We start from the raw sequence: 26,227 nt of genomic DNA, 5'->3' as shown, positions 1-26,227 counted from the left end.
GCTAGAAGAAAAGTGCTGTTAAAGGCAGTGGAGAGGGAACTGATCCTGTCTTGGCTGCAGTTGCTTCCAGAGGACCACGGAAGATTTGATAAGTTTCAGGAGTTGCGGATAGCAGTAGAATATGTGCTTTGCATGCAAAAGGCCCCAGGTTCAACCCCTGACAGCTACAGTTACAGAATATCAGATAGTGGCTGGAAGGCCCTTTCTCTGCCAGAGACCCAGGAAAGCCGCTGCCGGTCAGAGTAGGAAATATTGAGCTAAATCAGATTCTTTCAGGTAGGTAGCCATGTTGGTCTGCAGTAGAGCGTCAGCATTTGAGTCCAGTGGCACTAACAAGATTTTCAAGGTATGAGTGTTCAGGAGTCAAAGATCCCTACTTTATATACAAAGAGGCGCGGAGGTCCCTGGGCCTTTGTATCCCAGTCAAGATAGCACAGAAGGGAGTCAGGATGTAGAGGGACAAGGCAGCTTGATTAGAGCAGAAATTAGCACCTGCAGTGAGACTTGAAAGCTTACACCCCGGAAATGTCGGTCTGTGAGGCGGCACTGGACAAATTCTGCAGATCAGATTCTGACTTGGTATCAGGGCTTCACACGCTCGAGTAATCAGTGCAGCACAAATGAGTAACACACAGAGGGCTAGTAACTTTAATTTACTTGTTTGTTAGGCTAGTAACTCATGGCCTTTAGCTGCCGTGTCAGTTTTAATTAGATTTTCTTTAATTAATTTTAATTAATTTTCTTGTTTGATTCAAATTACCATTCTGAGTCTCTTGGAAGAAAATTGGGGTTATTTTTAGCTTGCAGTTAGAATGTAAACATTTATCTAACCCCCCCCCCCCCCCCCCGTGACTGGCATACATGAATGGAATTCCAAGCTACTGATTTTTTTTTTTTTTTAGTTAGTTAGTTGCGCCTGTTAATGCTGAACCGGAAGTGCTGTACACAGTGCCATGAGAAAGAGAGACAAGGTGCCTTGAGATTCTGAGCAACACCATCTTACACTGTGTCCCACCCACGCCAGCAAAGTGCTCCCCCCCCCCCCACCATTGAGCATCAGTCTTCATATAGCCGAAGCCATCACCTCTGCAGAGTTTGCTTCTGCCTGGAGGGGGTCCTAATACTTGATGAGAAATCTGGATGGGGTGCTTTGCTCAGAAGGCTTATTTGAAACAAAAGAAGCCCATTCATGATTCTGTCTGTACAGAGGCTTTCGCTTCATTGGTACATTTGTCTCTCTGATCAGGAGCAGTCTGGGGATTTTTCTGATTGAGCACACTCAGCCTGGAGGCTATATGATGTGTTTAAATCATCAAAATTGCCGTATGCCTTTATGGAGCTCGCAAAGAGTTATACAGATTCTTCCCCCCCCCCATATACACGAAAACTACCCAACGGCTTCCTCTTCAGGGTCCTGTAATATCTTCTCAATTTGGTGCATTGCTAAAGAACAGGCCGCAAAGCGTTGGCTGCTGGCTCTGAATCGCCCGCGGGACTTGAACACGTTTAAACGGACAAGGCTGTTCACTGTTGGTTGCTTCATGGTGATAAAAAAATCAGTTCTGCTCAGGTTCCCTTCTTTTGTTTCTGCTCTTTCGCTCCTTCAGTTTTTAGCACAGCAGGAAGGCGACGGGAGAATGCTTTTGTTCAGCCTGAGAAACTCCCCCCCCCTCGTCCTTTGAAATGGCACTTTAAAGGGGACAGTCTTGAGCATTTTAAAGATTTTCGGTACACTGCAGAGGTGCAAATTAACTACGTTCCATGGGGCATTCGTTAAACCCACCCAGTAGTTTATGTGGCCTTGCAGATAACTCCACAAGATGGTGGCCAACCTGCCCTCGTGTGTGTCCAGAGCACCGATGACTGGTAAAGTGGAAAGAACCAGCCTCTGTGAAGCATCCTTGCCTCTTCACTGTCAGGTCCAGCTCCAGGGTCCACCTTGTATGAAAAGGTTTCCTTTGGGCTCACACAGAGAGGGGTGGGGCGGTTAATCAGCTCTGCTCCCTTCTGAGCTGTGAGCCAGAGCTGGTGCACCCTCCATGGTCTGGTAAAAGCCCTAGCCATGCCTGCAGCATGCTTAATAACCTCACTCTCCACCAGAGCCCCCTGGGAGGGGGGGGGTGGCCACATCCATTAGAGATCAGTAGTTGTCTCTTCCTAGCCACTCCCCTTTCCCACTCCAAGGGTGGAGCCACCAGGCAGCTGATAGCTCCAAGGGCTGTCATTGACTGGCTGACTCTTGAAGGTCCAGCTGCCATTGGTTATCTGGCTGATATGTGGCTGTTTAGAGCATGTGTTCGTAGCCCTGCTGGGCCTGGCAAATGCCGCTTTGGTAGCCAGAGCGTGCCCAGGAGAAGGGGGCTGTGGAGTCATCCAGCCACCCCTGTCATTTGCCTGGAGGAGAGCCAGTTTCGTGTAATGCTTAAGAGTGGCAAGACTCTAATCTGGAGAGCCAGGTTTGATTCCCCACTCCTCCGCTTGAAGCCAGCTGGGTGACCTTGGGTCAGTCACAGCTCTCTCAGAGCTCTCTCAGCCCCACCCACCTCACAGGATAATAATAATAACACTTTGTAAACTGCTCTGAATGGGTGTTAAGTTGTCCTGAAGGGCGGTATATAAATCGAATGTTATTATTTTATTCGCCACAGGCAGTTAGGTTAATGGCTATTTCAAGTCTTGGGTGGTGTCCATGTTTTTATGTTATTTTACTTAATTTTATTTTTATGTTCCTTCATATATTTATCCTGCCTTTCTCTTCAGTGGCCTACGTCGCTCTCCTCGCCTCCGTTTTTTCCTCAAGTGGGGTAGGTTAGGCCGAGAGAGAGAGCGACTAGCGACCCAACATGCTTCTATGGCAGAACGGGAATTCGAACCTGGGTCACCCAGATCCTAATCCATCCCTCTGACCACTACACAGAACTGGATCTCAGTCTTTTTGAGACTGACTCTCATGCTTTTGTGAGAAGCTTGCTTAACCAACTTTCACGCTGCCACGTACCAAGTCAGACCCATTGCTTCATTTAGCTCAGTATTGCACAGTCAGAGGTGGGTCTGCTTCCTTTAACTGCAGATGCCAGAAATTAAACCTGGGTCCTTCTGCATGCTGTGCCAGTGAGCCACGTTCCCCTCTCAATTCCTTAATTGTGCAGCTGTGCCTCTGTAAAAATGTCTGACTTTGGGGAGGCAGTCACCTTTGTAGAGCAATTGTTACGTATGGGTGTGTTGTTGATCTACTTAACAAAAGGAAATTTTTTTTCCTAAGGGTGGTGCTTGATTCTGTTGTGTAGGGTGACATGAGGTTGCAGATTGGGGCAATAAAGCCAGCATAGTAGCAATACCTAGGAAGTTGTTGCTGACTCTGTGCAATTCGTGAGGTTTCCAGGGAGTGGTTTTGTTTCTTAGCCCAAACCGCAGACAACTTTCTTATCGCCATGAACCTTCAATTTCTGGGGATTCTGTTTCCTTGACAGCTTGTTATATTTCTGTAGAAGAGTTGGGTTGATTTGTCTGGGGAAAAAAACATTTGGTCGTGCCACAAGTTTTACATGAGTGGAGTTTGTCAGTGTTGTTTGATATCAGTTGAAAGGCATGTAGGAGACACTTAGGGAAGCAGAAGAAAATGTGCCAATATTGTTTTCTGCAGTCTTTCTATAGCAAGTCTTTAGTTTGTATTGTGTCCTACAGTGGTGGAAGTTGCTGATTTTTTTGTACTAGAGGAATGCTTTGGGATTCCTAAGGACCACTGGCACGTTCCTTTCCCCTTAGCACTGAGTCGCTGCTTTAAGAAGGATTGAAATGATTTTCAGCCAGTCTGCCTGATTTTATTCTCCTTGCGGTGCTAAAACATCATCATAAAATAGAGAATAAGGTTATGAATTAGATGAGAGGGTTTGATGAAGCAGCAAGGATGATGTGTAGAGTGGAGTGGCCCTGGAGAGGGCAGGAAGAGGGGATACATGCTGGTGGAAGGGAGTTTTAAGGCCATTGAGTGACAAGTTGGATTCAATTCCTGGGGGAGACTGGGTTGGAAGCATCTTCAACTATAGGCTTTCTCCATGACCAGCTGTGAGTGAGATAACTTGCAGTAAACGAACAAACAAATAAATAAAGTCAAGCTCCTGATTCTTTTGACCTTGTGGAAGCCGTTCAGGATTTAATCTAATCGATAAGGATTTTTACCCATTTCTAAGGAGTGTGTGAAACCTCTATTTTTTTTAAAAAAGAGGTAAAACCTTGATGAGAACAGTCTAGAGAATATGATCTCTGTCTCCACACCCACACCTCCAAAGATGTCATTAAACCTTAAATGCAGAACTTATCTGCAGGGCATGCGATTTTTGTTTTTGCTTTAATCTCTGAGATCTTATTCCGGTTACAAAAATGGCAGTATTTCAACTGGCACGTCATCCTAAGAACGCACCGTTTTTGTAGGAACTTGTCCTTGCTGCTGTCGATAAATCTGCTTCATATCTGAGAAGTTTGCTGTAGGAAAAATAATCCCACCCTCTTCTTAAGTGCTTCAGTCAAGGACTTGCATATCCATGTTCTTTCCTAACTTATTTTCTCACCGGTTCCTCCATGCAGCAAGACCATAGCAGGTGCTTGGTGTCTGCTGGTATTTTTCACACTCTCTTCCAAGGAGGTTTCACACAGCTTCAAGCTGCTTCGCAGTAGGTTGAGATAGTGCTAGGAAGTTTCTGAACATCCCTGGGTTTCTTTGTGTGTGTTTGTGTAAGAGCTGTAAAAGCAATTTTTCTAATTCCTAGATACTTGTAAAGCTATGTTTTGCAAGAGGCAAGAATTCCTTAAGGATCAGGGAGGCAGTTTTTTTAAAAAAATCTCTACTCGGAATCTCAGTGCTTTTTTCTGAGCCCGTTTATCGGGGCTTATTATAAAGGTTCTCAGGCTCACAGCTGTGTTGAAATTTCTCAACCTCTCTTCCGCCAGTTAATCGTTGTGGGCAATGGTTTAGACTCATCACATGATCCCAGTAAAATATTATGGATAAAAACAACAGTCCAAAAAAGTAAAGTTCCAGAGTAGTATAATATATAAAAGAAAATGTGTCAAAATAGTAGCACCTCTACTGAGTTCCCAACTTTGCTTTAAATTTCTGGACACCCCTTCTAAATGCAATTTGGGGCAGTATCAACAGAAGCATAGTGTCCAGATCTCACGAAGTGATGGTATTGCTCTACTCTGCTCTGGTTAGACCTCACCTAGACTATTGTGTTCAGTTTTGGGCACCACAATTTAAGAAGGATATAGACAAGCTGGAACGTGTCCAGAGGAGGGCAACGAAGATGGTGAGGGGTCTGGAGACCAAGTCCTGTGAGGAAAGGTTGAAGGAGCTTGGTATGTTTAGCCTGGAGAGGAGACAACTGAGACATGATATGATAGCCATCTTCAAGTACTTGAAGGGCTGTCGTATAGAGGATGGCGTGGAGTTCTTTTCCACTGCCCCAGAAGGTCGGACCAGAACCAATGGCTTGAAATTAAATCAAAAGAGCTTTTGGCTAAACATTAGGAAGAACTTCCTGACAGTTAGAGCGGCCCCTGAGTGGAAGAGGCTTCCTCGGGAGGTGGTGGTCCTCCTCCTTTGGAGGTTTTTAAGCAGAGGCTAGATGGCCGACAGCAATGCTGATTCTGGGAACCTGGGCAGATCATGAGGGGGAGGGCAGAATGGGTTCCATCAGTGCTTAGTTCTCATGGCCTTCTTACATGCCCAGGGTAATGCCGATTGCCACCTTGGGGTCAGGTGGCAATCCCAGTTTGGCTAGGGATCCTGGAGGTGTTTTGCCATCTTCTGGGCATAGAGCAGGGGTCACTGGGGCAGTCAAGGGGGGAGGTAGTTGTGAATTTCCTGCATTGTGCTGGGGGTTGGACTAGATGACCCTGGAGTTCCCTTCTAACCCTATAATTCTATGAGTCTATTAATACAATATATTTATTAAACGTTTCAGGTGATGCATAGACTCCAAGGTGAAAGCAGTAGCCAAATGTGGGCTAATTCAGGATATTTCTTGGCAAGCAAACAGAGCCCTGTGGCGCAGAGTGGTAAGCTGTAGTATTGCAGCCCAAGCTCTGCTCATGACCTGAGTTAGATCCTGGCGGAAGCTGGGTTCAGGTAGCTGGCTCAAGGTTCACTCAGCCTTCCATCCTTCAGAGATCAGTAAAACGAGTACCCAGTTTCCTGGGGGTAAAGTTTAGATGACTGGGGAAGGCAATGGCAAACCACCCCGTAAAAAGTCACATCCCCCCATGAGTCAGTAATGACTCGGTGCTTGCACAGGGGGACTACCTTTACCTTTTACCTTGGCAAGCAGCCTCAATAGCCCTTCCTCCTTCCCTCTTTCTAAAGTTTCCAGTCAAAGGAAGAGAGCGCTGTGTAACTTGAAAACTTGCAGAGAACATTTTCAGAGGAGTTAGCCGTGTTAGTCTGTAGTAGCAAAATCAAAAAGAGTCCAGTAGCACCTTTAAGACTAACCAATTTTATTGCAGCATAAGCTTTCGAGAATCAAGTTCTCTTTGTCAGATGCATGATACAAACTGTCCTGACAGAGACAGAGATCTCTCAGTGTCCAGTGTCTTTTGGTGCTACACCTCTGAAGATGCCAGCCACAGCTGCTGGCGAAACGTCAGGAACTACAATGCCAAGACCACGGCAATGCAGCCCGTAAAACCCACAACAACCATCGATCTCTCTTGTGTTTGGGAGATGCTGTCTTCTGTGAGTGTCTCCTTGGGTTCTTCGATGTCCTAACCTGAATGCGGTAGATGGATCTCTATTGTTGTAGCTGTGGATTTCTTTTAAAAGGTGTGCCTTTTAAAGCACTTTTTGTGGCTATACAAATACCAGCTTAAGCTACTAACCCATATATTTTTTTAATGATCTGACTCTCCGGCAGATCTGTGTTAGCAGCTTGTGCCATAGTGACAGCTGGTATCTTCCCCCCCTTCCCCCATTCTTCCTGGCTGTCCTGATGATTAGAAAACTTCCTTGATCAATTGGGCAGGTGTGAGTCTTACCTGCCACAGGTGGCTAGGAAAGAATTTTAGAGCCTGCCATGCATGGTCTTGAATATTTTTAATAAAAAGGTAATTTGTGCAATTTAAGGCTTGGCCTTGCAGAGGGTTTTTTTTTTTAATTGGCACCTGTATATTTTTGCCCTTTAAATACTTATTTTAAAATCAAGCTGGGTCTTCCTTCTGTCAGGTTTAGACTCCATTTTCAAAATCGTCAACTCCCATTGCAAGTCGAATTTAGGTTGCTGCCACTCATGTGTCGAGGAAGATTCTCTTCTTCAGTGGGATTAAATGTGAGCAGGGCTGTAATGCTGTCACGTCTTATCATGGGATTTGCAGCAGATTCCAACAGGGTCTCTTGGAGGTAGGGTGAAATACTGTATTCCGAGAAAACCTCCAGAATTTCTCCTTGCTTATGTGACAGGAGCTTAACGGAGGTTAAGTGACTAAGTTTGTTAATGTCTTTGAGGTGGGCCCTGCTTACTCCTGGCTTCTTCTCAAATGTTTCAGCAATCTTAGTGTGGGATTATTTGAAGAAACTTTGGGAATACAAGAGAGGTTTTCAAGCGGCTTCTAATTCAGATTTACTTGTAACAAACTTATAATTTTCCTTCCCCGTTCCCTGAGGAACAAAAGGCCTGAAGTATGACAGGTTGATAGTTAAAATTAACCTAATTCTTATAACTTAAAAGCCTGAGCCACCCCTGTATGGTGGAAGGGGTCAGTCTATGGCCTAATAGAATGCTCTTCCCTGGGCGGCTCTCAGGACATGCATGCGTGGAAGTCTTCCTGCTGTGGCAGGACACTAGATGCATGCATGCATGCTTCCAAGCAGTCACCTTCCTCTCTGATGCTTGTGATTGCCAGTTACTTGCGCTTAGATGAGTGTTGGGAAGTGCAAATGAAGCTGCCTCACATGTCAGATGATGAGTCCATCCAGCTCTGGTCTGGCAGGAAGGATTTCAGACAAGTTTTTTCCCCCACTGGTAGGTCCCAAGTTTCTCTCCTCCAAGGAGGAGAGTTTTGCGGATACCAAGGATGGCCAGAAGGACAAATAAGTGGATACTAGATCAAATCAAGCCTGAATCCTCCCTAGAAGCTAAAATGACAAAACTGAGGCTATCATGCTTCGATCCCATTATGAGAAGACAAGATTCTCTGGGAAAGTCAATAATGCTAGGAAAAGTGTAAGGCGGCAGGAAAAGAGGAAGACCTAAAATGAGATGGCTGGACTCAATCAAAGAAGCCACGGCCTCCAGTTTGCAGAATCTGAACCAGTCTGTTAATGATAGGATGTTTTGGAGGCGACTTAACGGCGTATAACACAGGTCCGAAAGTCCATTCCTGGTATTTTTCTGAAGCACGACTCTCTTTTTTGCTCCCCCCAAAGATTTCTTCACATAGAAAATGAGTTTTTTGGGGAAGATGTTAAGCCAGAACCCAGTTAATATGCAAAACTGCCTTTGTGCAGAGTTGGCCATTTAGCCCAGGGTCTTTTACTCTGGTTTGCAGCAGTTCTCCAGGTTTCCATGCACAGAGCGGCCTTTCTCAGCACCTGCCATGAGCACCTGCTTTGGGTACCCATTGTGGAGAAAGGTGGAGTATAAATGAAGCAAAATTGAAAAAACCAGTGCACACTTACGGCCTCCAATAGCCCCTGAGGAGATGCCACCCCTCCACGCCCCCAAGTTCTTTGTGACTTGCAAGCAGATGTCAGAGCAACTTCAAAAATTTGTTTGCCCTCTGCTACTACAGCTAAGGTTGGCCCTTGGAAGACACATGCTTTCCAGAAGGAATGCCATTCATTAGCTAGAAACAAGGGCTGCTATTGTGGGTTTTTTTTAATCTGAAATGGGTATTTACCATCCTCAGGAAAAGGTTGAATTAGAAACTCCGACCTCCAAAAGTAAAAGTTCCCCCTAACAATTTTGAACGCAAGCAGCTTCTTTCGAATCAAGTTCAGAATTCAGCCTACTTACTCTATTCTGTATTGGAATAAGCGATAATTAACATGTCTTGTGTTTATATCCAGATTGCATTTTAATAGGCTTTCTGTTGAAAAACATCAGAAGCTTCAAAAATTAATCCAATTTAAATAACCAAAAAACCTCTGGTTCTTTTTCATTCATTATTCGTCCCGAAATACACTTAATCATATTAACCTTCCTAAAAGTCTACTTATTAGTCAAACTGTAAGGCCAAGATAAGAATTTCTAAATAATAGACAATTGTTCTAATGTTCTCCTGTAGGTAACTTCAACTAGATAGCTTGTTTCTGTCTGACAGGGTTTCTCTTTTCCGTGTAATGCTTTGTGTGCTAATGAAATATAAAGATGTGACTTTCTGTGCATGTTTGAGCCTGTTTTTCTATAATAGGGGGGGGGAGGGGTGGCGTGTGTGTGAATTTTCAAGATTATTACTTGAGCAGAGTTCAAGCTTTGCACCAACCCCAAGGCATAATTTGTAACTCAAACAGTTGTTTGAGTTCCCAAACGTGCAAGCAGTAAGCCCTGCAAAATGGTTTCTAATCCACCTTACTTCTTTAACTGGGGATGTGGCGTGATGTCTGAATTGACCTATATGTCGGATAGCTGGCTTGGGTGCTGGATGCTTGGAGGACAGCTGGGGTTTGTGGCCCACCTGATCAGGAATGAGTGAGCCTGTGGGTCTGTTGATATAGCATAGTCAAGTTTACTTGCTTGCTTGCCTTTCGCATTGCTTCCGCCCTGGATCAGTAGATGGATCAGTAGGTGCTTAACGAGCGTGGTTGTGCGCGGTAACAGCTCTTAAGTGTTTGTGACCCACTGGCCGAGAAAGTGTGGCCACCACAGTCGCTACACCTGAAGAGGAAACAGAGGCCATTCCACGCTCAGCTTGTGTGGCTGTGTAATTCTTCTTGCCCAAATTACAGTTTGCAAAAACATGAAACGTTTTGTTGACTTCTTTACTAGGGTCAGGAGGGCTGAAGCTATAGGAATGGGGATTTATGTGGGCTAGTCTGATCTTGCAGGTGGGCCACAGCAATCACATGTCGGTGTGTGGAGTGCGTGCAGTGCTTTTAAGAGTATACGTGTCTACACAGATTTAGGAACCAGTCTCACTGTTATCACGAGATATGTTTCTGATTAAAATCCCATCAGACCGGGTCATGTTTACGAACAAGCTGTATTAAGTGGCACCATGCACGTTACTTAACTTGATGAAATTCACAGCTGGGTGCTTTAATCTGGACACAAACTGAGGGCTGAGTGTCTGACCTCCCTGACATGCTGTCTAAGACGGGTTGGCTGAGCTTCTGGGTCCTCGTGCAAAGAAAAAAGGCTTCAAGTAGATGAGGCAGGATCTAGGAAAATGCCAAAAGTAATGCCGTTCGTCAGTTCAGCAGATATTTTAGAGAGCACATTTGCATTCTATTTTGACGATGGCGTGCCTCAGCCTGTGTGAAAGGTCATGTTTGTAGAAAGCTTTGTCCGAATTTGTCACGCTCGCAGTACATAGCGCAACAATGGCTCCTGTGGAAGCAGTCAGATTGTTTTTCTATGCTGGAACTGAGAGGTGTGACTTAATATCTGAATGTCATTTCTCTGAAGCAGACGTCGGGGTAAGAATTCTGCAGAATGGGGGCGTCCGGATTGGCTCTGCATCCTCAAACGGAAGGCTGGATTTTAAAGGGTTTTTTCCCCCCTTTATAATGAAATGACATTTTAAAATTTGCTTTCTCTCCCCCCCCGCCCTTCCAGTTAACAAGCACAAACCATGGATCGAAACAACTTACCATGGCATAGTTACTGAAAACGACAACGCAGTACTGTTGGATCCTCCGCTAATAGCTCTGGACAAGGATGCCCCACTCCGTTTTGCAGGTATGTGGTGCTTTTGCACCTGCTTTGTTCTTGATTCATGACCTACAAGGAACTCTTGCCCGATGATACAGTGCTTGGCTTGAAACAGTACTGTTAGTGTGGTTATCTGTGCACCAAGAAATTGGAAAAGGGTTCAAACACAGTTGTGGAGGGGCCCTTCCCGTCATCTGGTGCAGCCCAGTCTCTGTTACCTGTCTCTTGGAAAGAGCAGGTGATACACTAACCAGATTCTTGTTAACACAAGCGTACTGCAAGGACCATTACAATGTTGTAAGTGCTCAAAGCAGTTGGCAAGCTGGGGTGATAACAAATGCAGTGCTTAAAACGCAAATTGTCACCCAGAACAAGAAAACTATGTCCAAGGCTGTGCAAACTCATGTAAGCAGTAGAACTTTTGAGCAGATGTTGAAGGCTAGACTACGTCACAAAGATGCTTTGGGGACCAGTGCCTGTTCTAATGGAAGCAGGAAAAGGTTAATACCTAGGAAGTAAAGTTACTTCCCCTCACTTGATCCAAATTCGGGCATCGCATACTGAGAAAGATGTTAACCTTAAACTGGAAAGGGGGATCCATGTGTAGCTCGGTCAGTTAAGTGGATTTGCTTAAAACCATCAATCACTGCAAACAGTATCCCGTTATTACCAGTATGCTGAAAGGTTATGGTACAAAAGAAATGGAACAACCAGGATTGGGTGGGTGGGAGTAGGGCATCGATACTGTATGAGAGTGGTTAGGAGAATGTGCGACAGACCAGTTGTGGAAAATGGCATCGACTTCAAACCTCAGGAAACTGGGTAGATTTTAACTTTCCAAAGCAAACACTTGTTAACCCCAACCATTCGACAGGATGCCAGAAGGACTCGGACTGTTAGGGACATGTGAAGAAAAAGCGCTTCCTGTATCGGGGAAAAGGTGCTGGGCTTCATCATTATTGGTGGGGTATCTTGAAAACTCCCCACTGTGCATAGTTTATCTGTGGCTGTTTGTGTTTTTCTTGGTCTGTACCAACATCAACAACTTACATTGACATCTGCTGCATTCAGTAAAGGGATAAAAATCACTCCACAGGTTGTCTCTTTGATCAGTCTGGCCTAAGGAGATTATGTGCAGGAGACTCTTCGGTGTCGAGTATCTTTATTACTGTTCATGTAAGCTTTTAATTAGCAGTCTGTCTCCATGAAATCTTTTTGCTGGGCTGAGTTCTTGAGTTGTTTTTCCATCCTGGGGTATTGGAAGCCAGTTGAAATGTTGGGGAACAAGTTTGTTGCATTCTGTTCGTGTGCGTACGGTATCTGCCACCCAGTATGCTGGCTGGGGAGGGCGGGTCACAATCATCTAGCTTTGCTTGTAGAGCTTGAAGATGAAAACGTCAGATCAGCGTTCGGTTTCTTGTGGCTTCTGAAACGTGCATTTTAGGAAGCCATTCACCATCTGATTTTGCTTAATATTTGGCTGCCTGTGGAATTTTGTGCTTGCTCCTTGGGGAAAAAAGAATTAAGAGATGCTCCATAGCGTAGTGCTAGAGCGCTTCATTCGAGTGCAGAAGGTCCGAGGTACAGTCCATGGCATTGGCAGTTAAAAGATTCTCCATTATTGCTGTGGAAGAAAGCCGCTGCCAGTCAGAGTAGCCAGCCCTGCCTTAATGGTCCAGTATTCTGATTTGGTATAGAGCAACTTCATATATCCATCTAACTATTTATTGGGAGAGGGTAGAGTGTCTGTGTAACATGCACAAATCCCAGGATCAATCCCTATAACTTGCCGTTAGAAATGCCTTGACCAGCAAGGCTGAAAGCGACCGTGGTCTGAGGTCCAGAAGAGCTACTGGCAGTTGAAGCAGCTAGTAAAAAAAGGGAAACACCCTGAGAAACCCAAATACACTACCAGGCGTATGCTAATAAACTTTGTAATTAAAGTGCAAGTGCTCCAACTTACATAACACAATATACGCTGTAATTCCTATAGGTGAAATGTTAGGTGGTCTGTCATAGAGAACAGCAGTCGTCTTCTATTTGAAGCTCCAAAAAGCCGAAAATTCAAGTGTCGGCTGAAGCTCCAGGGAGCCTGAAGATTCCAGTCAGTTGGCAACGAGCCTGCCAGCTAATAAATCCGCTCGTTTCAATGTTTCTTCGTCCCGGCCAATATTCATGCTGTAGGAATGAATAGCTGAGGTTTTAACTATTGCGGACTTTGTTGGACGCTCCTAATTGACTGAATATTGACTTGACTGATTAATTGTTGGTATATTTATCTCTGAGGATATATGAAGTTTGTAAATTACAGTGTATATTGTGTTATGTATGTTGGAGCACTTGCACTTCAATTACAAAGTTTATTAGCATACACCTGGAAGTGTATTTGGGTTTCTCAGGGCGTTTCCCTTTTTTTTGTTAATTGCTGTTTTGAAACCCCCCCTTCTGCAATTGTTTTTGTAGTTGAAGCAGCTAGGCCAATACAGGTGGACATCTCTTGTTGCTTTTCTTGTTGCTTTTCGTTGAAGAAAAATTGCTCTTGTTGATCATGTTATTGTAGCTTCTCTTACCCTGGGGAATTGTGGCTGGGTTGCAGTTTATTTATTTACTTAATTTCTCTCTCCTTTCTCCTCCCAAAGTTGGCTCACGCCATTCCCCTCTGCTCCATTTTATCCTTACAACAACCCCGTGAGGTATATTAGTCTGAGAGTGTGTGACTGGCCCAAGGTTACCCAAGCAAGCTTCCATGATCCTTTTGGCAAAGTGGCTGCCCAGTTTTAGGCTTTGGGGGTCTTCTTTTCTACATATACACACTGGAAAGTAATTGCAGCCATAGTGGTATCGTCTTGGAGGAGAGTAGACCTCTTCAGGGAGACCCCAAAGACCTCTGGGATTCAGCTGCAGCCGGACTGAAGTGTTTGGCCTTGCTTTGCTGTTTGATTAAGAATTAAGTGCTCTCCGTTTCTTGTTCCACATGCTAACTTCTGTTTGTGAGAGCCGAGAATGAGTCTTTGTGGATATTTTGAGACTCCATTTTTCAAGAGTGTGTGTGCATGGCATCTGGAAATCCTCTAGCAACATCTTAAGGCCGCGTGGGTTTCTCTTGGAAGCCAAGCTTTCTGCCAGCCTCCTTCCTCAGATTTCCACGTCGCTCGTGTTCTGGTGAGCGATTACCGATGCCTGGACCTTCTCACTGAGCCGCCAGTCCTTGTTTGTGAAGAGCAAGGGGAGGTGTTTCCATTCTGACTTCAGCTGGAGAATGCGTAATGCAGAACTTGGCTGCGTGAAAGTTTAAAGGGTGGACCAAGGGAAGCGAATGGCTGTACTCGAGTCAGCAATCCAAGAGGGGCGTTGGCTGCGTCTGATCCAGTTGGAGGACAGAAACAGGGAAGTGTCCTGTAAGTGGACTTGCTGGCTAATTCTAAATTCCTAATTTGGGACCCCCGTTTGAAAGGGAGAATGAAAAAGCACATGATTCATACAGAGATTTTGGAGGCATCTCTGTGTTAAGCAAGCAAGCAGGTCTCTGTGCGTTCAGGTTCAGTGTTCCTCTGCCCTTTGCCTGCAAGTGAGTGCTCTCCATCTGTGACTGGGGTCTGGAGTGCGGAAAGAACAAGCAAGCTCCACGTTTGAAGACTAGGCAGCCCATACCTGGCGGCACAATGTGGGAGAAGCTTCTGCCAGGCCCTTTCCTGCCATCTTGAAATCTGTATCGGTGCTGAAGTGCAGTGACTCTCAATTTGTGTTAAGGTGGGGGTTCCACAATGAGTATATTAAATAATAGCCAATTCCCCAAAGGACAGCTTATCTCTTCCTACCAATCCTCTCCTTCACTACTTAGAGAAGTGTGGTCTCGGGTATGCTCTTGGTTCGCATCATGCCAAGCAGGTATAGATGAAGTCCCATGTGAATGGAGAGCATGTCCCAGAATTCTCAGCAACATGCAAGGGGGAAGAATTCCCCAGAGGTTGAAAATGCGCTACAGGGGATATGGGCTGATCTCAGAGATAAGAATGGGAAGGCCCCATAGGGGTGCAGGCCCAAACTTCCTTTGTGGACATACAAAAGAATGATGCCACAAACAGCATACCTGCAGGTCTAGCCCTATACCAGATTAACCCCCCACCCTCCCAGGCAAGCAGCATCTTTGGCACCCCTCTGTTTGTTCAGCTTCTGAATACCTTATTATCGCACTTTTGTAGCCAACTTCCTAACATTGCTGAATTTGCATGTGTGATTTTGGCACATACACACTAGGTTCTGCCATGTTTGTTCATGCTGCCTTCAGCCAGGAAGAAAGGCGGGGTATAAATACTTTTATATAATAAAGAAATGTGTATTGGCCCATTAAAACCTTTATAAACCTTTATTCGGGTTTGATGCTTGTCAGTCTCATGATATTTGATTCATTCTTCTCGTGTTGCTGATAGCGCAGTCTCTTATTTGACAGGGCAGCAACGTTGCAAGTTTCCCCATATGAATGTGCGTATGTGCCGTCGAGTCACAACTGACTTACAGCGACCTCGGAAGGGACTTCCAAGGCAAGTGAGAAGCAGAGGTGGTTTGCCAGTGCCTTCCCCGGCAGAGACTTCCTTGGTGGTCCCCATCCAAGCACTGACCATGCTTCACTTCCAAGATCTGATGACAGCAGGCTATGAATACCATTCCACATCCAAAGTTTCCCCCTATATAAAAATAAAATTAACCCTAGTACACGCTGGCTGCACAGCTTTCACAAGTAGACACAATGAGCAGGTTTTGTTACTGTTTATTGCAGTGGTTGAGGGGGTAATTGAATAGCCGGTCCATGACAGGTGTGTCCCCATTTGCCCGGAAGTCCAACCCTGAGTACCTGGGATTCTTGTGCAGCTGCAGTGCGGTCCGTATAGTGGCTGTTTTCCTTGCCAGGCGTGATTGGTGGAGCCAAAAGCAATCTGTTGGTCCAGCTTTATGCCAGTACTTTCTGGATCCAATGCATAAGCGCTGCTCCATGCTGGATTGTAGTCTGCTAGATTTTACTTTTTTGATCCACACTTTTTTAAAAGCGGGAAAAAAGCTGTTGACTGTGCAGCCTGAGCAGAAACGTTTCATACCCGTTCATTGTGGACCCAAAAAGATGCAGCACATGACCTCTGTATTAATTTAGAATGTAAAAATCAGCACTCTGCAATGTATTTTTTTTTTAAAAAGGCAATCTTCTCTCTTCCCGTGAAATGTTTACTTGGGTGATGGAAGGCTGTGGCTTTTCTGCAGAACGATGAGCAGCCAAACAAATTCCATGCTTTAAAGCCCAGTTAAAGAAATGTGACATGCTTGGAATTTACTGGGCGAAGTGTGCTTTCTCTTCTTCCCCATCCCCGTGAAATGAGGCTGTTTGAGATGTTTGATCCGCATATTCCGAAAACAATTTCTACATCAAACATTCCATTCCCTTCAGATAAAATGTTTTAAACTTACATTTGCTTGATTGTGCATGGTTATCTGTGTATGTGGTTTTGCACGTGAGTGCACGTTAAGCACTGTAAAACATGCGAGTTGCAGAATTCCTATGGACAATGATAGCGAAGGGAAGGGTTATTGCATTAAATCTGATTAAATCAGGTTTGGAACTTGCTGCCACTGGCCCAGCTGGCCACCCCAGCTGGCCACCTGTGGCATTTTGGAGGAAAGCTTTAGTAAATGCAAATACTGGTTCCCTTTTTTGATGTCTCCAACATTGGTGTGTATTGGTGGATTGTGTAGTAAAAATAGCAGGCTGGTAAAGTAATATTTACAAGTCCAGCTTGAACAGTACTAATGGTAGGATGTCAAGAGATTCCTGTTTAAGCTAGGATGTGCACAAAGCCCACTTACTTGTGGTGCTTATGTTACTCGTTGCTCCTTCGTCCCTCTTCCATCTCAGAATTTCCAACGGGTCCCCCCCCTCCTTCCCTATTCTACATTCAGGTATCTTGATAAATTGGTTTTAGATAAAGACCTTCAAAATCTCCACATGGCAGGCAAGGGGGACAGGGCGGGGCCCCTTGGTCTCATCAACAAATTTTGTTTGTAGTGTCTGAACATTGGCTCAGTTATCACTTAAAAGTCACAAAGCTATTATCTTGTATTACCATTCTATTTTTGGTAATTTTTTTTCATTTTGGATGTAAAAAAAAAATAAGGGGTTGGGTATCTGCTATCAAAATAAAACTCTAGTGCTGCAGACCTTTTGACATGCAGTTTAATACTCCCGCAGATGCCTTTGGAGAGATGGGGAGGGTATCATTGGGTGGATGAGTTGTGACAGTGAGATGCCAAGAAATGGGAGACCTGAATTGCCTTCTGGTGAAGGTTGGCACTGGCATTGTAGCTTCAAGCCTAGCTCAAGTGGCCAAGATCTGAACAGTCTGGCTCTTTTTATTTTTTTGCAGCAAGCCCAGACAACTGTCACATTAACACACTTTCCCTTTCCCCCTCTCCCCCTTTCTGTATCCTTTATTGGGCTTTCTGCCATCCTGCCCTCTCCAGCTGTAGGCTTTGCTAGCGTCGTAAATGCTTTCATGGGAACGTTGGACTCGGAAGACTGGGTTATTGGTGGGGGGAGCATAGCGGCTAATTGAAAGCAGGCAGTTGTTGTTTAAGTCGCTCCCGTGGCATTGACCCAAGTGGCGGGCTGCCTGGCATTTTCAGGAGCATTCCTGATTCACCCCGTGGGGGAACTTGGCTGGCTTCCACTCACAGAAGTGGCAACAAGACGCTTGTGCTTGCTCAGCTGATAGCCCTTGCGCTCCCTAGCTCACAGTCCCCGTTGCCTTTTCCTGCAAGCCAACAACTCGGCTTGTGTCTGTTACACCCACTGCTTCCCTTGCATGCCTTTCTGCCTTCCTGAGTGTGTGTGTGTTTATATATATCACTGATACAGCACTTTCTGTGTTTGAAACATACATTCCCTTGTAATCCTGCCAACATCCCTGTGAGGTAGGCTGGTGTTACAACTTTCTTATTGCAAATGGGGGAGGAGGTGAAACAAGTGAGATAGGCTTTGCCTTGTCCAGCCATTTCTGTTGTTGCAGACCCTCCCCCTTTGGAGCTCTTGCCCTGGGAGAGCCATCTGGCCATATCCTTGTTGACATTCTGCAGTGTCAAGGTGACATTTCTAAGCAAAAGTTTTTTTTTCATCTTCCCAGATTGATGCTGATTTTTAAAAGGAGTCTTGGTGCTCATGTCTTTGTAAAAGAAAATTGTGTATTTTGCATTGATTATTTTTTCCATTTTTAATATATTCTTTAATCCCTCAGAGTTTTTAAAAATAAATTGTGAAGTGGCTAACAAATGTTTTAATAGAGAATAGAAGGATCTCATACGAGTATCTAGTGAAATTTCTGGATGCTTTGAAGCCATGGGAGAAAACATTTAAACAAATTTGAGGGGGAAATTAAAATATATATAAGACTTCCCTATCCAACTGAAAACTTTTTTTACTGATTGAACAACAAAATGCATCACTTAATAACTTTATATAGCATATCAAATTTACTATTTGGCACATTTATGGAATTTTAAAATATAAACATCTTCATTTTCTGTAAGAAAAATTGTAAGTATGGATTTGGAAACTGCTGCACCCTGTGTTCTCATATCCCACGGACCTCAATTTCTGCCATCTGAGAGGTAAGGAGAAAAAAAGTTGAAGGTAGAAAATTTTGTAGTAAACAAAGGAAAGTATATTTGGTCACGACTACCAATATGTATAAAACACTGAATTCTTTAATAATGTTTTTTTATTATTGAACATATAGCTTATTGTTGTCTAAATTATTACATTTAAACAAAACAACTTTGAAATATTATATTTGTCTATAGTATAAGTTCCTGACCTGGATAAGCATTTTCCTCATTCTAAAACAGAAAATACCTCATAAGAGGTTCCTTTGTGTTTTCCCCCCAAAAAGACCTCAGGGCAAAATGGAGGGATGCTGCTTTCCCCCAGATTATTTGCCCCCACCCCCCTCAGGCTCTCATATCTCTAGCATCCATTAATCATTCAATTTCTTCAAGCAGCAAGATGTGCCGTTTTTAAAAACGGTTCTTCACCTTTACCCCTCATTTAGCAGTCATGGTCTGTGTCGAGTTGTAGCCTTGGCTGCATTGGACTTACGAGCGGAGTTGCTTGGGGATCCTACTGTAGTTCCTGTCATAAAGAAATGTGTGTTGTTGCCTGTCCAGTGAAACGCACAGCTGCTTTTCACAGAGGAGTTCGAGGAGATTTTGAGCTTGGTGCTTTTTAAAAGTAAGAATCTGGTTATAAATCAAGATGGGCAGCCATGTGAGTCTGCCTGTAGCAGCAGAAAAGAGCAAGAGTCCAGTAGTACCTATAAGACTAACAACATTTTTGGTAGGGTGTGAGCTTTCGTGAGTCTCAGCTCACTTCTTCAGATACAGCTAGAACGTGAGTCCACATATCCATATGTCTTAGAGAGTGGAGTGATTTCAAATGCCAAATGACAATAGTGTGGCATGATTGGATAGGGTGGGATATGCAGAGGGGTAGTGGGTGTGGAGAAATCAGCATTGATAATGAGGTAGGAAGCCTAGGTCTTGATTCAGTCCACCGCTTCAAGATATAAGGAGAGCCCAGTCTCCAAGATACAAGGACATATGGATTCACATTCTAGCTGTATCTGAAGAAGTGAGCTGTGACTCATGAAAGCTCATACCCTACCACAAGTCTTGTTAGTCTTATAGGTGCTACTGGACTCCTGCTTTTCCCAATCTGGTTATAAATACTCCTAAATACTTTTGTGTGAGACCCTCATGAGAGGGTGTCAGCTTTGTAGCTAGAGATCCGCTGGTTAACATGTCGCCAGTATGCACTGTATATTATATATATTATTTTCCATGACACTGAAGAGCATTGGCAAGTCAGCACTTGCTCAGCATTAAATAACCTCAATGTAGAATTGCTTACAGACCTAAAGAGCTAATCCAGCTTCTTTGTTCGTAAAGCAAAGGCAGGAGATAAAGAAAGTAGGATGTGGCTGTTTCCGGCATGCTTCCATCTTGAGTGTTGCTTCCTTGGAGCGGGAGAGAAGGCTGCACTTAATGGCTTGGGGGAGTTGATTTACCATGTCTTCTAAAGTGCTTGGTGGTGGTGAGAAGGAGCTTGTTCGTGGCCTTTGTTGTGGCCACGTGGCTCGACTGTCAGGTGGGATAGATGCTGAGCCTCCTGCAAGCGGCAGGTATCTGGAGGGATGTTGAGACCTTGGCATGGCGGGCGGCCATTCCCTCCTAGCGCTTGCCTGCCAAAAACTGCCATGCTTGTTCCCCATCTCAGGTCTTTTCCCTCATGGCAAGCAAGAGACCCAGATGAGGCCTTATTGCACGCATGTAGAATAGGCAGGGGGTGGAATGGATTGTGCCCTTCTTCAGCCCACAGAGGGAGGACCTTATTTTGGGAGGCCTCTCATGTTAAATACTCCCCGCAAATAGAAAACTAGCACAGCGGGTAGCGGGGGTGGGTGGGAGTGCAGAATCTTGTTCTCTGCTGTGACAGCATTCTGTTTGCGTGAAGCTTGTGTGTGTGTGCTGGGCCACAGAACAGAGGCCAGGTTTGTTGGGGAATGTTCTTACCTGGACAATTTACCACCTGCCCTCTAAAGTGCTAAAGTCTATTTTTTCCCCATTCGGGGGCTCTGCCACTTCATTCCTCTTTCCCAAGTTTTAAAAAAGCTTAATGGCCTTCTGGCCTTGAGACTCCAATAGCATTTATGTACCTTCCACCTCCTACACCTTAACAACCAGCCCTTCAGATTGTGATTTCTTCCCACTCTAGTATCATATGAGTCCAGTTTCCAAACATTCTAGCTGTCGCTTAAAATAAACAGGTGGAAGGTTTGTCAGGTTAAAGCAAAGCTACTGCTATTCTACCCAGTAAGCTTCAGGATTTTGTGCAGATGTGCTGTGCACATGTGAGAATGGCCCTTCCAACATTTTTAGCTAGAGTCCTGCAGCCAAATCCTTGGCTTGTGAGTTCACACTGGTTTGTGAACTTGGGTCCTGTCCCATCTTTTGGCCCCGTTGCCCTCTTAAGGCTGCCCAATCTCAGTGCCGCCTTGATGACAGAAGAAGAGCCTCGATGGAACACCCCCACATTGAGGTCTTAGCCTACCAGCCTTGTGCTTCCTGGCCTGGTATGTTGTCTGGCTGCATTTCTACTTCCTACAGCTCCGTTTCCCTGTCTCTCCTTGTTGTGACTTCACATTCCTATAGACTACTGCTTATTTTGACCCATTACCTTCTCCTTCCGTCAACTTCACTATCGGTCTCATAGTCACAGTCTTAAAGTCTGTGAAGTCTTCTCAGAACCACTCTGTTCTGATCAGCCCTTCTGTGCTTCAATTTCCTGAATTCCGTACCTGCCTTCTTTTCATGTTCCCGTATGTTACCTCATCTATACTTCTTGTTCTGTACCTGCTTTACATCCCACAACCTCTTCCTGGTTATCTAGTGCCTTGGCATGGTCTTTTCATTCCAACCTGACTGACAATTTCTCTTTCCCTCTCCAAACTGGGGCATCAAACTGTGAGCAGTTGACCATTCCGTGCCGTCACAGCAGTTCAGCCAGTCAGTGCTGGAGACCTCACCACCTCCAGGGCAGTATGGCATCATTGGGCATGTTTGGGTGGATAAGGGAAAGCCACTGCCCAGCAACGGTTCACGAGGATTCAGCGATCTTATATAGTTCAGGACAAATATTTAGGGTTGGATCCAAGGATTCCCTTCTGCTGTGGTGAGGGGAGAGGCATCCTCTGACAAAAAGGACTGTTCATTTTGCAGAAGGGAAAATCAGGGAAGAAGGAGGTTAGAAGAAGCAGATTCAGTGGAATCGATTCAGTTGATGCTAACATTGTTTTATCTACAGTACCTTGTGACTTGAAGGATTATATGTTGAAAATGTGTAACTTTAACATGGAATTTTCATTGCCTGTAACCTTTGGAAGTGGGGGAGACCCTACTCAAAATAAGCAGAAAATCTGTTCCATTCATAGTAGCCGTCAGCTGGATTGTAAGTCTTGAAAAAGAAATGTTGAAAGGTTTTTTCTGTGTAATGTCTAAATCTCTTGATCTTTCATTATTTTTTTCCCTTATTTGCTCCCTCTTCAGTCTTTCCTGTATTACTGACTCGGGTTTATCTTTTCTCCCTTTAGAGAGTTTTGAGGTGACAGTCACCAAAGAAGGTGATAAAGGGTTCTTTCTATCCCTTTTATAAATATTAACCCACTAACTTTGGTTATGAAATGGGGAATCAGCACTTAAACAGAAGATCCTGTCATGTTCTTTGACCCCATTTTATTGTCCCAGTACTCTCTCCTCCCCCTCAAAATATATATTATGTATATTGATTTTAAAATGTTATGTAACCAACCCTTGGCTAGAAATATCTGTAAATCAGACATCCATTTGAACTGTGCGCTTACTTGTATTTAGGCTCTGTAGTTGGCTTTTTCAGAAGTGTTTTTTTTTCCCCCTTGCATTCTCTCCGACAGCTTGTTTTCCAGGATGTATTTGTTTACACTTCGGCAATAAGTCAGTTTACCCCCCAGCAAATATGGAAGCCCTGCACTTACACGATGTATAGCAACAATTTGCAGTTTAGCACGCATGCCATCTCGAATGCTTTTTCATCTGAAGTTCTGTGGCTGGCACAGCTGTCGTGTTCTGAATCTCAGACGCAGGAAGCACCCCGTGGACTTGAATGCTCCTTTGCCACCCCCGTGGGTCCCTTTTAGCAGAGTTGCATCTTCAAATAATGCTGGCACTCATCTAGCTCCAGTTTTGAAACTGATCGTTGTTTTTGCCACCCCCCACCCCCCCCCTGAAAGGAAGAGGCGAGGATTGTAGGCAAGGGAAGTACGTGAAGCGAGAAGCTCCAAAAGGTGGTTAGGAGACGGGAAGTGCGCCAGGCCTCTTTTCTCCTTTGGGAATGTTAAGTTATAGGTTGTCCAAGTGCAATGCCCCAAATTGAGGCCCAGGAAGGGGGAGCAGAGGGAAGGTTTTTACGGAATGCAGGTGGTAACAAGTGAGTAGATGGCTGTTGAAATGGATGCCTGAAAAGTTGGTATTTCTACCTTTCTCATTCAGTAATTTCTTTTGATTCCCTGACTCAGGGGTGTTTTTTTTGTTTGTTTGTTTATTTTTGAGAGTCAGGTGCATTGCACAGGAAGACTTAGTCCTTCTGATCCATTGACAGAATTTTTGTTAATTATAGTGCTGAATCTTCTATATACCTTTTTAAGCTTTCTTCTGCCTCTTCTCAACTTCGTAACTGCATTTTTAACCTTCTGCCTCTGATCAAAACCCAACCAGCTGCCTAGCCCATTTCTCAGCAGCTTGGCATAGAAGATAACTCCTGGCGGCCTTGGCTGTTACGCTCTTCTAAGATCTCTACTTGTTCCCCTAGAGTTTGTCTCAAGTGCTCCTGTGAAATGCCTGTCTACATCTCTCTTTTTTCGTATTCCTGCATGACTGGATGCAAAGTAAACCGGTTGCTTGGAAAGCAGATGTATGCTTTTTTTTTTTTTGGTTTTGTTTTTAAAACTACAAGCTCCTAGATCTCACCCATCTTTAAAAGCACAGTGTCCTTTGCTTTGTCCACAGACCCTCACAAAACCCTTGGCTGCAAAAAAATTAAGTGATCTTTGTGTTGTTATTTTTTTTTCAAAAAAGCAGACACGATACACCCAATTTGCCTTATATGCATTTGTTACCAGGAAATGCTAATCAGACTTGCTTTGAATCTCTTAGGTGAGATTTGTGGATTTAAAATTCACGGGCAAAATGTCCCCTTTGAAGCCGTGGTGGTGGATAAAACCACTGGCGAGGGCATGATACGATCCAAAGAAAAACTTGACTGCGAGCTGCAGAAGGACTACACATTCACCATCCAAGCTTATGACTGCGGGAAAGGACCAGATGGAGCCAACGCGAAAAAATCCCACAAGTAAGTGCTGTGTGGGTGGGCGGAGGAGGAGTCTGGCTTGAGCGTTCCAGACCGGGATGTGGTTTCCCATTTGGAATGAATGAATGAATGAAAGTCAGATGCTTAACCATGATAGATGTCCAAGGAATGGTCTCGGTCCTAACAGTGACAGGGGAGGGGGCATAGCGGCAGGGAAACCTTAGGGTTCCTCCAGTCCAGTTCTAAATTAGCTTTTGGGGGGGGTGGTCCATAGACGGAATCTCCAGAAAGATTAGCACTTCAGAATCTCTTTTTTAACTGTTAATTTTTTTTTAAAGTCCTGTCTGTAATGTGGCATGGAAAACTGTCCAGTTCTGGTGCTATATTTTTCTGTGTAAAATGTTCTGCCCCGCATATGTAAGTATTGTCTCTTTCTCTCTAGTTGACAGGGCTGTTGTGCTACTAATCAATCACATTAAATGGTCTAAATGTGGGTTATGAAGCATGAACAAACCCCAGTGTTTGTGCATGGCCCTGGCTTGTACATGGAGTATTTACCTTCTTTTGCTAAAATAATTTAAGTTTCTGTTGGCGCATTTTCTGATTCAAATTTTCACAGAAAACCCACATTGCTGAATCCTGTCCAGTGTAATGCTTTATGTAACTGTGCCAGTTGTGGTGTACATGCGCCTCCAGAATTTGCAGTGTAGTCTCCCCCACTTTGTGGAGTAGGAGAGGCCACCGCAGCCGGGGCACTTAGTCCAATAGCATAGCCTTCATGGAATGTTAACAAAGACCTCTTCAGAGAGGCACAGCACAGGGCAGCTGTTTATGCATCGCAAGCAATCCACTGGTTATCCTGCTGCGGCTCAATGATACCCAAAAGAATCCAGCCCAGAGAATATCCATGTGTGGCCTGTAGGATGAGCGGAACATTCCCTGATTGCCTCATTTGGAGAATGGAATAAAGCAGACACCTCTGTTGGAGTAGACTTTGAACATCAGCTCAGCAGGAGGAGAGAGCGCTCCCCTTCTGGGGCTGCCTTTGCAGTTGGGGAAAATTTAGCTGCCGTGAAAAAAGGGGAGGGGCCGCAGCTCAGAGGTGGTGCATCTCCTTGGCATGCAGAAGGTCGCGGGTTCAGTTCCCAGCATCTCCAGTTAAAAAGGGTCAGGTGGTAGGTGATGTGAATTGTGAAATGCCTCTGCCTGAGACCCTGGAGAGCTGCTGCCAGTCTGAGTAGATAAGACAGACCTTGGTGGGCTGGTATAAGACAGCTTCATGTGTTCAGAAATAACACCGTTCAAGACAGATTCATATTGTTGTGGAATGGTACAGGGCAGCTTAGTCCCTCTTGGCAGCTGTGTTCAGTCTGGGGGTCAGCCATAAACTGCCTCTGCTGAGTGCTCTTTCTGATGCACCCCTCCCCCCCCCCAAAGCCCAGAGTAATTGGGAAAGCTTTGATAGCTTTACTACCTCGGCAGTGATGCATTAAAGGAGGGGGGAGTTCAAGTGATGTCCTCATTTGTAACCAGTTTAGAATCCCTAAGTGGACTCAATGATCAATGCAGCGGTTAGTTAGGTCATGAAGAAACAAAGAGATGCTGCATTTGAAAATCCTTCGTGAGAAGGTGAGGCCCATGGAAGACCTCTGTGAGAAGTGCCAGGCAGGGTCAGGCTTCTTGTCTTCCAACCTTGGAAGCACTCTGTTCATCAAATCTGCAGCGTGAACCTAGGAAAAAGACAACAGTCAAACGGCAACACCCACAGCAAAACTAGAAGAGTTGGTGCATGTGGAGTAGCGAAAACAAGAAAATAACTACCCCCTCCCCAGCTCTGTTTCGGATGGAAAACAGGTGAGGGGGTAGGCAGGAGCCCTTTGTTCCCCCCAGGGCTTTTTTTTCTGGGAAAAGAGGTGGTGGAACTCAGTGGGTTGCTCTCAGTGAAAATGGTCACATGGCTGGTGGCCCCGCCCCCCCGATCTCCAGACAGAGGGGAGTTTAGATTGCCCTCCGCACCACTGAGCGGAACGGAGGGCAATCTAAACTCCCCTCTGTCTGGAGATCAGGGGGCGGGGCCACCAGCCATGTGACCATTTTCAAGAGGTTCCGGAACTCCGTTCCACTGCGTTACAGCTGAAAAAAAGCCCTGGTTCCCCCCCTATGTTCTGAGCTCAAAGGGGGCTCTGCTGTATTGTTTAATAGCCATTCCCTGCAGCTGCTGTGTGGTTGCAGGGAACCCAAGTTGGGACTGGGTTCTTAACAAAAGCAAATGTCTAGTTTGGCTCCTAGCCCCTACCCACAAAGCTGCTGAAGGGGAAGCCTACTAACAGCTTGGTAGGGGAAGGGAGGGGAGAAAGCAGAGCTTGAGGAAAGGATGTACCAAACAAGGTGGCCAGAGCTAGTACTTAGCTGCCCTGTTAAATCCATC

General features: G+C 44.9%; 1 protein-coding gene across 4 annotated transcripts in view; it reads left to right on the top strand.

Moving 5' to 3' along the window:
* CLSTN1 (calsyntenin 1) overlaps positions 1 to 26,227 on the top strand; it is a 64,096-nt gene that overhangs the window by 11,110 nt on the left and 26,759 nt on the right. For 2 of the 4 annotated variants that reach the window (XM_055001206.1, XM_055001204.1), the window contains exons 2-4: positions 10,767 to 10,889; positions 22,049 to 22,078; positions 23,646 to 23,841. In XM_055001206.1, coding sequence (XP_054857181.1) covers positions 10,767 to 10,889; positions 22,049 to 22,078; positions 23,646 to 23,841 — 349 coding nt within the window. The remainder of the gene's footprint in view (positions 1 to 10,766; positions 10,890 to 22,048; positions 22,079 to 23,645; positions 23,842 to 26,227) is intronic. The other 2 variants (XM_055001207.1, XM_055001205.1) reach the window with 1 other exon arrangement.

The sequence above is a fragment of the Eublepharis macularius genome, chromosome 17, assembly GCF_028583425.1.
Source record: "Eublepharis macularius isolate TG4126 chromosome 17, MPM_Emac_v1.0, whole genome shotgun sequence".
Taxonomy (NCBI): Eukaryota; Metazoa; Chordata; class Lepidosauria; order Squamata; family Eublepharidae; genus Eublepharis; species Eublepharis macularius.
Note: the sequence above shows the minus strand (reverse complement) of the source record. Positions and strands in the feature narration are given on the sequence as shown.